Source organism: Delphinus delphis, chromosome 8, assembly GCF_949987515.2.
Source record: "Delphinus delphis chromosome 8, mDelDel1.2, whole genome shotgun sequence".
NCBI classification, from domain to species: Eukaryota; Metazoa; Chordata; class Mammalia; order Artiodactyla; family Delphinidae; genus Delphinus; species Delphinus delphis.
In genome coordinates this window covers 98,526,501-98,543,042 of record NC_082690.1, presented here as the reverse complement: position 1 = coordinate 98,543,042, position 16,542 = coordinate 98,526,501, and the positions used below count along the sequence as shown (strand labels likewise).

The 16,542-nt window shown below is 50.8% G+C and overlaps 1 protein-coding gene across 1 annotated transcript; it reads left to right on the top strand.

Moving 5' to 3' along the window:
- Positions 1 to 12,469: 12,469 nt before the first annotated feature.
- Positions 12,470 to 15,276, top strand: PRG2 (proteoglycan 2, pro eosinophil major basic protein). The gene is given in 7 exon segments (XM_060019700.1): positions 12,470 to 12,530; positions 12,909 to 12,978; positions 13,610 to 13,713; positions 13,716 to 13,889; positions 14,243 to 14,372; positions 14,900 to 15,013; positions 15,218 to 15,276. Coding segments are annotated over 6 exon segments (639 nt in total). The 5' UTR covers positions 12,470 to 12,530; positions 12,909 to 12,920.
- Positions 15,277 to 16,542: the final 1,266 nt, after the last annotated feature.

Here is a 16,542-nt window from a genome sequence, read left to right as displayed (position 1 = left end):
CACTAGATGGAATCAGAAGGTCTGGTGTGAGTTTCAGTTCTGCCTTTCAGCAGCCAGGCAAGTCCCTTAGCCACTCTCAGTCACAACGTCCTCACCTGCGTCCCTGAGGGCGATTGTGAGAATTTAAGGTAATTTCTACTGCCTAGCATGGGGTGAGAGCACTTGAGCATTTGTTCCTTTGTTTACTGATGACTGGAGAGGAGGTAGGTAGCAAAGGGGGATAGGTGAGGGACCGGGTGGGCGAGACGGGAGAATCTGGAACACACCAGGTGTTTTATTTGTTTTATTCCTTTTAGCCAGGAGAGGACTTGGGGGGAGGGGCCGGCAGGCGGATTCATTCATTCATTCAATAAATGTTTTTTGAGCTGCTGCACAGGCATAGGACAAAGCCTAGAGTCCAGCCTGGCGATCCAGGCGGTCAGCAATGTGATGCCAACCTCTCCCCTGCCCTCTTCACCTCCCACCTCCAGGGACACAGAGCTCATCCCTGTGGACCCAGGTTTCTGGTTTAGGATCTGTGAGCACACCAGTTCTGCACTGGGGGCTCACTCTGTCTGCCAGGGAAATCTGCCTGGTCCACTGGGGTCCTGCTCAAAATGTCATCTCCTGTAAAAACCTTTCCTTGGGCTCTCCAGCAGCTCTGAGTCCCTAGGCCTTGGTCACACCCTTCCTGGAGACTGGCCCCTGCCATGACCACCTCTCCTCCCTTCAACAGGGAGCTCCAGGAAGCAGCATCTGGGTCTCACTAGGCTCAGGGACTAGTGCCTGGTTGCCATGCATGTGGTACCAGTTAGGGCTTGTTGGAAGAATGATCACCGAATGAGTGGATTCTTTCTCGTTCGGGCTTCAGAACAAGAACTGGAAGGAGAGAGCATAGCACACGGGGTGGGCCCTGGCACCGGGGTGGGGTGGGGCAGTATGAATCGGGAGCCGGGCCAACCCTTTTGGCATCCCACAGCTCTCACCAGTGTGACCTTGGATGGAACACTTCTCCTCTACATCTCAGTTAATTTATCAGTGTGATTGGAGAGATAGACCTGCCTCCCTGGACTAGATTAGAAATTAGGTCAAGTGCCTAGCACATGGTAGGTACTTAACAGATCAAAGCTATCATTACAGTTAATATATTAAATTCAAAAGGATGCCTAATACCATGGATAAATAAAATGTGGTATGTCCATACGATGGAATGTTATTTGGCGATACAAAGGAATGAGGTATTGATACATGCTACCATATGCACGAACCTTGAAAACATTATGCTAAGTGAAAGAAGCCAGTCAGAAGAGACAGAATATAGTAGGATTCCATTCAATAGAAAATAGGCAAATCTATAGAGGCAGAAAGTGGATTAGCTATTGCGTAGGGCTGCGGGGAAGATTAGTGACTGCTAACAGTAAGGGGTTTCTTTCCAGGATGATAAAAATCTTCCAAACTTGATAATGTGATGGTTGTACAACTCTGAATATACTAAAAACCACTGAGTCGTACGCTTTAAATGGATGAGTTGTGTGGTATATGGATTATATCTGAACAAAGCTGTTATTTTTTAAAAAAACCTGGATTCCTCAGGAAGTGCAGAGAACAGCTGTATCCAGAGAGAGTCAAGGATGATTTCTGGGGAAGATAGGTGCGTGAGAGAAGCAGCCCACGTGTACAGCCCTCATTGCTGTCCCAAGAGCCTCCCTCCTGTAACCTCTTCCTCAAATGGAATCAACCACTCTTTCAAACAAGGAAGCAAGCAATCCAGGGGTTTCACAACTTCCGATTTCACTCAGCAACAGGCTCCCAGTGCAACCCTCTGCTACCAACCTCAGCAGAGAGGGACTCGGGCAAATATGCCCCTGCTGCAGGCAGTGCCGGGCGGCGTCTTCCCTGGGGCAGGGGACGGTCCACCAGGAGGAGGAGGGCGCCTGCTCTTCAAAGGACGGCGACAGCGTGAATCAGAAACATTGTGTGACCATCTCCTTTAATCAGCCTCAATTTACAGGGGATCAAAGTTAGGCTCTGCGTGTAAGTTACATCCAAGATCATCCAACTGTCGCACTGTGGAGCTGGTATTTAAACCCACGTCTGTCTGACTCCTAAGGTCACCTTCACATTCATTTTAGACATTACCTTTTGCCTCTTGTGTTTTTGGCCGCGCCGTGTGGACCCTCGGCAGGGCAGTGAAAGTCCTAAACGCTGGACCGCCACGGAATTCCTGACGTTACCTTTTCTTTACATTCATTCTTATGTAAGAAATAAGTAGTTGTTGTAAAGCAGATCAGAAAATAAAGAACTGCGTGAAAAAGAAATACCGCTGTTAATTGCAGCGCTCTGAGATACCATCGTGGCTAACAACTGTGTCCTCCCAGTGGTGCAACTGCGTGTGTGGTGACGGAAACCATCTCGTAGGCTCTTCTTTACGTCATCAAATAGTTGTCAAAAACGTGACTGTGGGGCTTCCCTGGTGGCACAGTGGTTAAGAACCTGCCTGCCAATGCAGGGGACATGGGTTCGAGCCCTGGTCCGGGAAGATCCCACGTGCTGCGGAGCAACAAACCCATGAGCCACAACTACTGAGCCTGCATGCCACAGCTACTGAAGCCCGCACGCCTAGAGCCATGCTCTGCAACAAGAGAAGCCACCGCAATAAGAAGCCCGCACACCGCAATGAAGAGTAGCCCCTGCTCGCCGCAACTAGAGAAAGCCCGCGCGCAAGACCCAACACAGCCAAAAATAAATAAATAAAAATTTTAAAAAACTAAAAAAACAAAAACGTGACTGAACGGCTGCTTACAACCCCATCTTATGGTTGTGTCACAACTCGATCCCCCACTCCATCCTGGGTCTCCCCTCACACACGTCTTGGACGTTGCGGTTCCCCCTCCCTTTCTGTCCCCCCCTCTGCTGCCTGAGCAGGGGGTCCCAGATGACAGTGAACCGTGAAAGCAGCCTAGGACAGGTCGAGAGTGTAAATAATAATAGAGCCAGAAGAGCCACTTTGGGAGTTTCTAGGGAATGGCATCACATCCTTTAATCTTCCCTTAATCGTGCTCACTGTTCTCCAGTCTGAAGGAATTGGCTGCCCGCTTCCCAGGGGCGTTGATCCTCTTCCCCTAATTCAAAGCTTGGTGTCCTAGCAGTTATGTCCCGGAGCGCCTTTTTCTTCCAGCCCCTTGGGGGATAGATGCTTCCCAAATGCACTGGGCGTGGCTCTGGGGCACAGCATTGAGTCCCTCCTTTAACGTTCTTTGGGAAGAACAATTCATCCAGGCTCCAGGGCACAGGCTCTGGTCCAGGCTCCGGTCCTTTGTTGGCGATGAGGACTTCACAGATGGGCCATGTCTGACCACTCCTGGGTCCACTGCTGCCCACAGCGGGGCTGACTCACTGGCAGGGTGATTAAACCCAGGACGTTGCTCAGGTCCCTCCGCATTCCGTTTGTTGAGTCCGGTGTTACCTCCCAGGCCTGAAGGTGGACTCAAGCAGTAGGTGCGTGGGGAAAGGCTCTGGGCTTCAGACACTCACCAGCTGTGCGACCTCGAAGAAGCCCTTAATCATACGGAGCCTCAGTTTCCTCACCTGTACGAAGATGATAAGCAGTATGGGAGCTGGTTGGGAAGACTACAGAGGACTTTGGGGAATAAAAGGTAGAGGTACCTTGGGCTTGGCCGTGGACTGCCCCAGACCAACTGCCAGCTCTTTACCATGCAAGCTCTGGGACTTAGGTTCACGGTACCTTAGCTTCTCCATCTGTAAAGTGGGGATAACAGTAGAACTACATCTTGGAGTTGTAAGGATTAAGCGAATTAATTTAAAGCACTTCAAACATGACATCAACCGTCTGGGATGCAGCAGGCATGTGGTGTGTGCCTGCCGTTACCAGTAACATCTGTGATTCCCTGGGGGACGGGCAGAGTGAGGGGCTCCAAACCTGACGGAGCCTGGAATGTCACTTCGTTTGTTCAGGGCAGAAACCACCCTGCAAGCATTTGCCCAAACTTGTTTCTGTCTAACAAAGCAGCACAGATTCTCTTGCATTGTTTCAAGTGGGAAAACTTCAAGACGAAAAAATGGCTTTCTAATTATCCCAAATCTTAAGCCAAAGTCATTGAAAACTGTCAATCTTCATATTCAATTTTTGCACTTTTTTTTTGTTTCTTCAGTAGTCAATGCAGAAAATCTGTGAGCAGAGAACTGTCCATCACCAGGGATAAGGCTGTGTATTCCTTCTGGAGCCAGGGCCCAGAGGTGGCTGGGGCCCAGGGAGGAGCGTGGACAGACAGCCCTGGGTCTCGTGTCCTTGAACCGGTAGTAGCCTCTCCCTTCAGGTGAGGATAAATGAGGCTCCACATGAAAAACGCTTGGCCCTGGCACACAGTAGGTCCCGTAGTAATTTTTATTACATACACAATATCATGTTAAAGGTCAAGTGCACATTTTAAAATGGTTTTATTCTCCTTGCTTGGAATGCGTCCCATCCAACCCATCATTAACTCCTACAGTTCCTTCAGCTCTCAGCTCAGGTCTCCCTTCTTTCCTTTCCAGCCTGTTACTGAGTACAGATTTTCGTTGCACCAGGTACTTCTCTAGCATAGAGCTTGTCACAGTTGCCGTTCAACATACAGATTAAATAATAATAATAATGATGATGCAAGACTTCCATTAGGCTGGGAACTCTATGTGGGCAGTAACTGTATCTTTTATTACCCCCTGTATCCTCAGGACTTTGCACCCTACCTGGCACAGAATGGAGGTTCAAGAAATACTGAATGTAAGAGAGAGACAGGGACTTCCCTGGTGGTACAGTGGTTAAAATCCACCTGCCAGTGCAGGGGACACGGATTTGATCCCTGGTCCGGGAAAATCCCACATGCTGTGGAGCAACTAAGCCCGTGCGCCACAACTACTGAGCCTGCGCTCTAGAGCCCGTGGGCCACAACTACTGAGCCCCCGTGCTGCAACTACTGAAGCCCATGCGCCGAGAGCCCGTGCTCCCCAACAAGAGAAGACACCACAGTGAGACGCCCACGCACCGCAACAAAGAGCAGCCTCAACTAGAGAAAGCCCACGCGCAGCAACGAAGACCCAACACAGCCAAAAATTTTTTAAAAAAGAAAAGAGAGACAGAAAGAGATAGAGACAAATGCAGAGAGATAGAAGGAAGGAAGGAAAGATGGGAGGGAGGGAGGAAGGGGAGAGGAAAGGGAGAGAAGAGAAGGGAAGGAAAGAGGGAAGGAATAAATGAATGTTTGAAGGAAGGAAGGAGCCTCTTTAACCTTCCACCACCCTGAGATTTCCGTTCCCCACCCGCAGGGACTTGCCTGTGGAAACCTCAGGGTGACTTGAGCCAGGGGGCTCTGGAGAAATTTGGGGTATTTCTGGGAGTATCATGTTGGGGGAGGTGATAAAATAAAATTTATATTTTATGACAAGAAAGATTTAAACATAAAAATTTTCTCAGGCCGTTTGGGCCTCCTCCCTCTCCTAATGAAGATGTGTGCCGTGCGTCTGCATTAATCAGACCTCCGTAGGAGATGATGACCTTCCTTCTTAATCTCACAAGGGGTCACAATGACCCACGACCCGCTACTCACTGTACATGTAGATTTGGACTGTGTAAACTGTCAATAATACGTCATTTGACATATAACCCTTTGTCTCAAAAACTGATGTCATTGCTTTGATCCCTAACAGGTGGAACAGTCCTCAGAACTTTCCGAAAGACTGTCTCCTGGGTTATAACCCTCAGGTTGGCTCGAATAAAATTTTCCATTTCTGGGACTTCCCTGGTGTCCCGGTGGCTAAGACTCCATGCTCCCAATGCAGGGGGCTTGGGTTCGATCCCTGGTCAGGGAACTAGATCCCACATGCCACAACTAAAAGTTCGCATGCTGCAACTAAGAAAAAGATCCCGCATGCTGCAACTAAAAAGATCCCGCGTGCCATAACTAAGACCCAATGCAGTCAAGTAAATAAATATAAAAAAATAAAAATTTATATTTTTTTCTTAGATTGACTATTGATTAATTTCTTTGTCAACAAGGGGATGGAAGGATGCATCCATCCTTAGCATCAGAATGCTGTCCCTCCACAGCTGGTCAAGAGAGAGGTCTATCTGGGGGGAAGACCCTGAGGTACGCAAAGCCCCCCCCACCGCAGGACCCCTCAGTCATCCCCAGGAGTCTTTCTGGGGCCTGACAGAAGCTGCTTCAGGGTTGCCGTGTGTGTCCAGCCTGGCGCTAGACCAGCAAACGTGAAAGCCCATTACGCCAATCACCGTGACCAACTGCCTTTCCCACTCATTACCCAATCAGCGAGTCAGCTTGCATCCATAGGCCCTCACTGCACAGGCACAAACTCCCCTGCCGTTTCTGTGAGACCCCAGTTCTGAGCTCTTCCCACCAACTGAACCTCCATCATGGCTCTGAGCTTCCAGCTGGGAGAGCAGAGCTATATTTCCAGGTGCTCAGGACCTGGCTCCTCTTGGTGGTGTCTGTGACTGGTCCCACGCAGTGTTGAGTACGTCGAAGATGCTCAGAAAATATCTGCTTGTTAGAATTCTTTTTTTTTTAAATAAATTTTTAAATTTATTTTTGGCTGTGTTGGGTCTTCGTTTCTGTGCGAGGGCTTTCTCTAGTTGCGGCGAGCAGGGGCCACTCTTCATCGCGGTGCGCGGGCCTCTCACTGCTGTGGCCTCTCCCGTTGCGGAGCACAGGCTCCGGACGCGCAGGCTCGGCGGCCATGGCTCACGGGCGCAGCCGCTCCGCGGCTAGTGGGATCCTCCTGGATCGGGGCACGAACCCGTGTCCCCTGCATCGGCAGGCGGACTCCCAACCACTGCGCCACCAGGGAAGCCCCTAGAATTCTTTTTTTCAAGTTCCGTCATTTGCCAGTACATGGAATTTGGACCATCACTTAACCTTTCTGAGCCTTGCTTTCTCTATTTCTAAAATGGGGAGAATAGGATGGTTTGTTCAGAACCTACCATGTGTCAGATTAGATTATTGTACAACCACCTTCTCAGTGAGTCCTCCCCAAGCCCTGTGAGGTTCTCATCCTTAACTTGCAGATGGGCAGACAGAGAATGGGAGATGAGGCACCTACCTACCTGGCAGGCAGCTTCACCATCCTGAGTATCAGTCTTTTTGTCTATAATTTACAGATGACAGTGGTACTTGTCTGATACAGTTGTTTAGAAGATTAAATGATACGGAACACTCAAAACACTTAGCACATAGAAAGTGCTTCTTAGGACTTTCCTGGCGGTCCAGTGGTTAAGACTGCGCTTCCACTGCAGGGGGGGCAGGTTCCATCCCTTGTCAGGGAACTAAGATCCCACGTGCCACGCAGTGTGGCCAAAAATATTTAAAAAATAAAAGAAAGTGCTTCTTAAATGTTAGATGCCGCTGTTGTTATTGTTATTAAAATTCCTGCTTAAGATCTCATTTCAGGGAGCACCTGCTCAACTCATCTTAAACAAAAATTTCTTTTCATCATTCATTCGCTTATTCAGCAAACATGAATTGAGCCTTTGGCATGTTTCCAGGACACTGCAGGTACCAGAGATACACAGGTGAGAAAGGCAACGCTGCCAGTCTTCTGGGGAGACAGCAAGAAGACAGCTGCCGTGAGATGGGATAGGGGCGGGGCTAGAGTTAAGCCCCATGAGGTTCCTTTCTACTTCTCTCTGGGAGAATCAGGGCAGGCTTCCTGGAAGAGTGGATCTTTGCCTGAGACTTAGTAGAAGAGGAGGGCTAGCACAGTGGTTAGAGAGGAAAGGGCTTTCTGGGCAGATGAAATGGTATCTGAGAGCTCACAGAACATTAGGGAAATAGCAAGGTGTTCAGTATGATTGGAGCAGAGTGGAGTGTGTGTGTGTGTGTGTGTGTGTGTGTGTGTGTGTGTGTGTGTGTTTGGAGAGTTGAGGTTGTAGACCAGTGGCTCTCAACTAGGGGGCAAGTCTGCCCCCAAGGGGACATTTGGCAATATCTGGAGACATTTTGGATGGTTGCAACTTGGGGGGAAGGTACTACTGGCATGTAGAGGGTGAGGACATTGCTGCTAAACACCCAACACTGCGCAGGACATCCCCCTGCAACAAAGAAGTATCCAGTTCCAAATGTCAATAGTGCTGAAGTTGAGGTAAGGAGGGGCCAGATCAGGAAGAAAGTATTTGCCCAAGAGCAAGAAGAAATAATTGAAAAGTGCTTGTGTGATGAGCTCGGGGTTTTAGGAGCTCATTTTGGCAGCAGACAATGTATCAGAGACGTGGGGTTGAGGGGTGGACTTTCCTGGTGGCGCAGTGGTTAAGAACCTGCCTGCCAATGCAGGGGACACGGGTTCGAGCCCTGGTCCGGGAAGATCCCACATGCCACGGAGCAACTAAGCCCGTGTGCCACAACTACTGAGCCTGCGCTCTAGAGCCTGCGAGCCACAACTACTGAGCCCATGTGCCACAAGTACTGAAGCCTGCGTGCCTAGAGCCCATGCTCTGCAACAAGAGAAGCCACCGCAATGAGAAGGCTGCGCACCGCGATGAAGGGCAGCCCCCCGCCGGCTCGCTGCAACTAGAGAAAGCCCGCGCACAGCAACGAAGACCCAATGCAGCCAAAAATTTAAAAAAACAAATAAATAAATAGATAAATTAAAAAAAAAAAGAAATGGGGAGGTTATGGTAAGAGGAGGAAGGGAAAGTGATTTGAGAGGCACTGAAGTGATCCAGGTGAAAGACAGTCAGCAGTTGGTAGGAGAGCAGCAGGGGAGTGGGGGTGGGTGGGTAGATGAGATGGCGAAGAACGCGCACTATGACTGTGAATGTGTGGTGATGAGAAGATTGTGGACGATGCCCCAGAGTCCTGGCTTGGGGGTTTGGGTGCAAGGTGATGATTTCTCCTGAGAAAGGGACCACAAGAAGAGGAGCAGTTTAGTGTAGGGGTGTGTGTGTGTGTGTGTGTGCACGCATGTGTGTGATGCGTCAGTCTGACGTGTTGAATTCATAATGCACATGGGACATCCAAGTTGGGAAGCTTATTTGGTGGCTGTATATGTGAGTCTGTGGTTGTGGACCAAACCTGGTGAGGAGCAGGTCTGGGGCTGGAGATGAAGACTTGGGAGTGATCTGCATATATTTCATAGCTTGAGACGTGGGGGTGGATGAGATAACCCATGGAGCGTGTGTAGAGTTAGGAAAGAAGGGCACCAAGAAACCAGGTGGTGGCCAATATTTAAAATTCCAGAAGAGGAAGCAGAGCCCACCAGCAGAAACTGGGAAGGAATGGCTAGAGAAGTTGTTAAGAAAAGAGGCTGTTTTTAAGAAGGAGGAAGTAAAGAGGTATCAGGCACTACAGAGGTCAAATAAGACAAGAACTGAAGAATGTCTGTTGGGTTTGGCAATTAGGTGGTCAGTGGGGACGTTGGCAAGCGTAGTTTCCATGGAGCAATGCGGGGTGGGCAGAAACCAGATTACTGTCGTGTAAGGAGTCGAGGGGGTTGAAGAACTGGCCAGCAAGTCTGCACTGCTCCTTGGAGGAGCTTGGCTTTGGTGCCGAGAAACGAACCCACCTCATTCTTTGACTCAACCTCCGGGAAACACCAATCATCTGTATCCTGGCTCACATTCCAGCAGTTCAGGGCCATGGTTTGGCTCCTAGAATGCCTCCTGCTTCTCTTCTGCCTCTCCTCTCCTGTCTGTCAATCCTTCAGAGCCCAGTCCAAGGAACACCTTTACAAGGAAGCCCTCTCTGCCTGCCCTTGCCCTTAATGTGACTCTGGTAGCACAGACAATTGGTATCTTCTAGCAAGTGAAAGTTTTATCCTTCTAAGTGTCCACTCAATACGGTGCCTTGTTTTACTAAGAGGTTCATTTTGTTTGTCTTGCTTTATCGGCTACATGAAGCCTCCCTGAGATTAGAGACCACCTCTGAGTATTTACTGAATGAATGAATGTATGACCCAGTGCACAGAGCCTGGCCCACGATTGTGTCCATGGCAGGTGGGGCTCAGAAAGACACCTGTGGAATTGAAATGAATGGACTTTGAATTTAACTCAGCTGGACTTTCTCCAGGAAGTAAATTTCAAGTTGATTAATTTCAAACTAATTGAAAAACTCCTTCTATGATCTGGGTAGACTTCTAGGCAGTGAGCAAGAAAGACCAGGTCCCTGTTTTCTTAGAACTTACTTCCTACTGGGAGAGACAGACAGTAGACAAGAAACCAGTGAAGGAGCAAGGTCCTATCACTTTGGCAAATGTTCTGATGGAAGTAAATGAATGATGTGCACCAGAGTAACTAGATAGGCGAAAGGGTTGGGTGGGCTTTTTTTTCTTAATTTAATTAATTAATTAATTAATTAATTTTACTTTTGGCTGCATTGGGTCTTCGTTGCTGTGCGCGGGCTTTCTCTAGTTGCAGTGGGCAGGGGCTACTCTTCATTGAGGTGCACGGGCTTCTCATCGTGGTGGCTTCTCTAGTTGTGGAGCACGGGCTCTAGGCGCACGGGCTTCAGTAGTTGTGGCTTGTGGGCTCTAGAGCACAGGCTCAGTAGTTGCAGCACAGGGGCTTAGTTGCTCTGCGGCACGTAGGATCTCTCCTGACCAGGGCTCGAACCCGTATCCCCTGCACTGGCAGGTGAATTCTTAACCACTGTGCCACCGGGGAAGTCCCTGGAGTGGGCTTCTTTAGAAAGAGTTCTCAGAGAAGACTTCTCTGAGGAGGCGACCTTGGAGCCGAGACCCACTAGATGAGACGGAGCCAGTACCAAACTTTAGCTTGGCCAATGGAGCAGAAACCAGTATGACGAGGGTCACACACACCAGTGAGGTTGGACAAGTAGACAAGAGCCAGACCATGGAGGCCCTTGAAGGCAATGGTAATGAGTTTGGGTGAGTTGCTGCCACAGAGGGAAGACACTGAATGGCAAGCATGGGGATGATGGGCTCGGGTGTACGTTATCAAACGTTGGCAGCTTGGGCTAGGGAGGTGGCAGCAGAGATGGAGAGAAGTAGATGGTCTGGGGAAGTATTGAAGGTGGAAGGTGGGGTGGAGGATGGGCACTGACTGCAAAGACATATTCCTTCTAACTTTGTTGTGTGTACACAGCCCCTGGGAGAGGAGATGCCTGGAGGCCAAGAGGGGTTCTCTCACCAAGGACGAAGGAAGAGCGCTGAACTGGGAATCAGGATGTCTGAGTCCTCCATATCTTAGGCATGGAGACTGGACTGGGCCACCTCTAAAGGCCCTTCTAGCCCTAGCAGCCCAGCCCTTGTTCTATGTCAATTGTTGGGGCATCCAAAGGGGGAAGTGTCAAAGGAGCTGTCAATCAAGGTTGATTTCACAGAGCAACGGCCCAGGTCTCTATCTCCTGGGCTGCTTACCCCGGGGATGATGTTAGTCCTTTCACCACCTCTTATCTGCCCCCAGGGAGGGGTTGGCTAAGCCCAGGCAGCAGGCGGTGGATCAGCTCTGAAGTTCTGTCTCCTGCAGTTCATTGCTTCTCTGAGGGCAGAACTTGGAGCTAGAAGAGGCTAACCGGCCTCTTATGGTCTGAGAGGAAGGGTGGTGGGACCTCTGGCTGGAATCGAACCTCTCTTTCTCCCTGTCCTTATTTCCTGACCTTCTGTCCCTGGGTTCTGTAGAAGGCCCTCCAGCCCATTCCTGTGGGACACTCCCCTGTGCCAATCAATCCCCCACCATGAATTGCACCAACTGTAAATTTCATCCTGGGAAGGAAATGGGCCTCGAGGGTTGTGCGCGTCTTCTAGGCCAGATGCAGTGACTTCAAACAGCACACGTTTATTAGCCCACAGTTCTGTAGGTCAGAAGTCCGGGCATGGCATGGCTGGATTTTCTGCTCAGAGTCTCTCAAGGCTAAAATCAAGGTGTTGGCTGAGCTGTGTTCTCACCTAGAGTTCAGGGTCCTCTTCCAAGCTCACGTGGTTGTGGTAAGATTCTGTTCCTTCTGCTGTTCCTGGCTGGCTGTCACATGGGGGCTGCTCCACATTCCTTGCCCTCCGTCCTCAAAGCCAGCAACGGAGAGCCTCCCTTGGGTGGAATCCTGCTCATGGTTTTTTTTGCGGTACGCGGGCCTCTCACTGCTGTGGCCTCTCCCGTTGCGGAGCACAGGCTCCGGACGCGCAGGCTCGGCGGCCATGGCTCACGGGCGCAGCCGCTCCGCGGCATGTGGGATCCTCCTGGATCGGGGCACGAACCCGTGTCCCCTGCATCGGCAGGCGGACTCCCAACCACTGCGCCACCAGGGAAGCCCCCTGCTCATGTTTGTAATCTCTGACTTCAGAAAGAGCCCAGTCACTTTAAAGGGCTTTTGCCTGATTAGATCAGACTCATCCGGGATATTCTCCCTCTCCTAAGGTCAACTGTGCCAAATAATATAACACAACCACAGGAGTAAATGCCATCCTATGTCCCCATGTACAGTCCCGGGGATTATGCACCACGTGTGCACGAGAGTGGGAGAAGGATCTTCGGGGACGTCTTAGAATTCCGCTGATTACGAGAGCCAAGGAGGACATTTTTGGTGGAGAAGGTTGGAGGCCATTCCTGGCAATTTGAGAACAAATCATCCAGTAAAGTGAGAAGCTCCTTTGCCTTTTGGGAGGACATAGAGCAATCTCATGGATGGTTTGAACACTCACCCTAGAAACATCACACCATGTGTTGTCTATGTTTGCAGAGTTCACGGCCCCTTGAATCCATTCATCGTTTCTAGGTTGATAAACCCTGGGGCAGGGTGTGGGGAGGGTGCAAGTGGAGATGAGGGCTGAGCGGTGTGAGTTGGGTATTTGGGGTTGCAGGGTTTTCTACCTTCAAGCTGCTCTGTGTTGGTCATGGGAGGGAGTATTTACTGAATGAATGAATGTATGTGTGTGAGTGTGTGTGTGTCCAGCTCTGTTCTCCATTGCAGCATAAAGCCAAAATGAAACTCCACCTACTTCTGGCTCTTCTACTTGGGACAGTTTCAGCTTTTCATCTGAGTAAGTCTCCTTGGCCTTCAGCCTTTCTTTCTCTACTTGACTCCTTTCTATAGTTTATAGGGTCAGAGTCACATAGCCACACCTTCCTCTCTGGCCATCCCCTATTTCAGGATCTCTGCACAGAAAGGAGCGGGGACTCTAGAGCTGGAGTTGAAGGGATTCCTCAGGGCATCTGCCTGTCTGCAGTCTTGGTTCTACTGTGACGTTCTCAATGTTGTCCTTTCTGCAAGATGCAAACGGTGATCAAATGATCCCTTCTTTTACTTTGAGCTCACCGAGTGTACAGTGCTAAGCGTTTTCTAGGCATTATCTCCTTTAATCCTCATAGCATCCCCATGAGGTATGTGGTGTGGTCTACCCATATCACAAACGAAGAACTAAAGCTAGTAGATGATGGAACCAGAACAAAACCCACAACTGCCTGACTCTAAGTTCATGCCCTTAACCACCAGGACCTCATGTGCGAGGTTGGCTTCTCCTGGGGGGGGGGGGGGGGGGGGCTCTGTTCCAGGTTCCTCTCTTTCCAGGGCTCAGCTTGCAAATGACTGGGGCCGGGAGGGAGCTGTCCGTGGTTCTGGGGAGGAACAGGGGAAGATGTGAAGGAGGGGCGCTTGACCTTTCTTCTTGCCAGGAACTGAAATGTCCAACATTGAGAGCCCCTTGGGAGATGACACCCTGGCTCAGGTTGGGGAGGTACCAGAAAGTGAGGCAAAGGAGATCCCTGTGGAGGGATGCTGCTAGAGGAAGAGGAAGACAGGGGCTCTGGAAGTGAAGATGCCCCCAGGGAAGAGGGGGCTGTTGAGTCCATCTCAGCCTTGGATGAGGTAGACAGGGACCTTCAGTGTCCTAAGGATGAGGACACAGTAAAACTGGAGGGCATCCCTGGATGCAAGACCTGCCTCTTCCTCCTGGTGAGGATCCCCTGAATTTTATTCATGCTCAGGTGAGTGGCCAGTGCCTGAGGCTGAGGCCCAGGGTGGTGATAGGGAGCTGGTGTCTCCAGCCTCTGTGTCGCTGGTCATTTTCCGCACTGAGGACCCTGGGGGTGTTAGCAGAGGCTGAGACCCGCAGAGGTGTTGGGGGTAAGAGGTGAGGGTCATGCGGAAACAGAAGTTGTTTCTTAATCTCCAGCCTTCAAATGTCTGTGGGGCTGGGGGGGGGGCGGTGGAGGGTGAGTTTTGGAGACTTAGACACCCAGGACTAAGGTGATGTGAATTCCTGGGGGACGGGCACACCGTTCTTCCTCTTTCATTCTGCCCTGCAGTTAACTTGCCAGAGGTGCTACCGGGGCAGACTCATCTCCATCCACAACTTCAGCCTTAATTACCAGATCCAGTGCTTAGTCCGACAGATCGACCAGGGCCAAGTCCGGAGCGGATGCCAGGTCACTGGCCGGGTAAGAGGGGCCCCAGCTCTCAGTGGGGAGCACCTCCTGACCCCAGCCCATGTTCAACCTGCTGCAGATCTGTCTGTGCTTCTGCTCTACAATCCCCTGAAGAACTGGGGATAGATGGACACCTGGGTGAGACAACAAGGGGGCTGCCTAGGCATCGGGAACAGCCGAGCATTTAGAATCAGGATGTTTAGGTGTGAGTCCTGCTCAGTCTCTGACTGTCTATAGGACCTGGGCAAGACCGTGAGCCTCGTTCCTCATCTGTAGGATGGGGTTGGAACTCCTGCCCTGCCTCTTGTTAGAGCCCAAAGGATGGGGGTGTCACTGGAATGCATAGAATGTGATGGTGACAGTCACTGTGGCTCTGCATTTCAGTTGACCAGGACTGTGTCCATTGTGGTCCAGCAGTCCTTTAAGGGCCAATGCCTGGCGGGCAGCGGGAGGGTCAGGCAGGGATAGTCCCAGCTCTGCCTACCTGCTTTCCGTTTGCCCGTGTCCCAGCCCACCTCTTTCCCTCTTGCCTCCCCTGGGGTCGCTGCACATGCTTTTGCTGGCTCGACGGCACTCCCTGGAATTTTGCATACGGGGCTGCTGGCCAGCCCTGGGGCAGTGCTGGTAGATGTGTGACCCTGTGCACCGGAAGTGAGGTGGTGGGAGTGGGGATGAATAATGGCAAGGCCTGGAAGGGAGGAGGCTCCAGGAAGAGCCAGACCCTGCAAAGGAGAGGCCTCCTGGCTCTTCAGACTCATCTCCACTGAGGTGTGGGGTAGGGAGAGGGGAAGGCCCTACTGGGGCTGAGTCAGGGAGAACAAGAGGCTGAGACCCCTTCCTGTTGCATCTTCACAGGAGGCCACTGGCGTCGAGCTCCCTGTGGCGTGGGTCTCCCGTTCATCTGTTCCTACTGAGCTGGATCTCCCTGGGCAGGCTCCTCCCATCCCCTCCCCTCCAGCCCCCAGCAATAAAATTGTTTTCCTGAAACTGATTTCTTTTTCTTCCCACCATTGATCTACTCTGCTTAGCCCCACCCACGAGCTTTCTGCCAGTACAAGGACCACACCTCCCCACCCTACTGTCTTTCATAAAAAGGGACAGAAGCTATCACTCTCAAGGAGGATGGAGCATGGGGTGGGGTCTGTGTGGCCCTCTTGGAGACAGAGGAATGGGCTCAGGTGGATCTTTTCATAGGACACCCAATTACCGGGCTCGTGCATTGCAGGTGCTGCCAGGACACCACGCATCTCTCTCCAAACTTTCAAGGTGAACTCTCAATGTACTGTATTTGCATCTCCACATCTGAGGGCCTTTTCTTCCTCGCCCACAAACTGTGGTTGCCTTAATGTGCCAGGATATTAACATGTCCCTGGGAGCAGCCCGCAACTCTCAGGAGTGGGTGTATGAGTACCCCAGTCCTTTGCCCCCTCAGGTGGAATAATTCTGGGGCAGGTATCGGCACTGCTTGCCAGGGTTTCCCAGTGAGATTAACTTCCAGTTACCCACTGAGGCAGCTGGCTTTATAACGCACATTTTATTGGCTGTCTTCTCTTCCCCATATGAACTCTCCTCTTCCCTACGACTGTCCCGGCACCTCCCATGGAAACGACTTGCACTCAAATCCTCGCCTCAGGGGTGTTTCCGGGGAATCTCAATATAAGACAAACTCTACGTAAGGTTTGGGAATATGACAAGACACAGCTCCCTGCCATTCGGGAACGTACAGATGTTTGTAACACAAGCACACCAGCACCTACTAATTGTTACCGCTTATTGTGCACCCACAAAGTACCCCCTGCTGCACCAGGCATCTTACAAAGATGACCTTGTTTGATCAGTAATTATTATCCCATTGTACAGAACCAGGCTCAGTTAATGGGGAGGTGAGCAGAAAGTAAGGCATCAATGCTCCGAAGCCCTTTTCCTCCAGGACTCCTCAAATTCTTAGAAGTACAGATGGCCCCAGGGATTCTATTCTATCTGGTGGTCCAGATAGAAGAGGCTACTTACTCAAGGTTGCACAGGAAGTTGAAAAAGATAGAAATCACACTGAGGTCCTTTGTAACTGCTGTTCTCTTGGTATCCGTGACGGTGGAATTCTGACACACTCTTACAAGTTCAGCCCTGTGCTGGGTGCCGTGGAGGATGCACTGGGAGAACTTTCCCTCCTTGCCCTCATG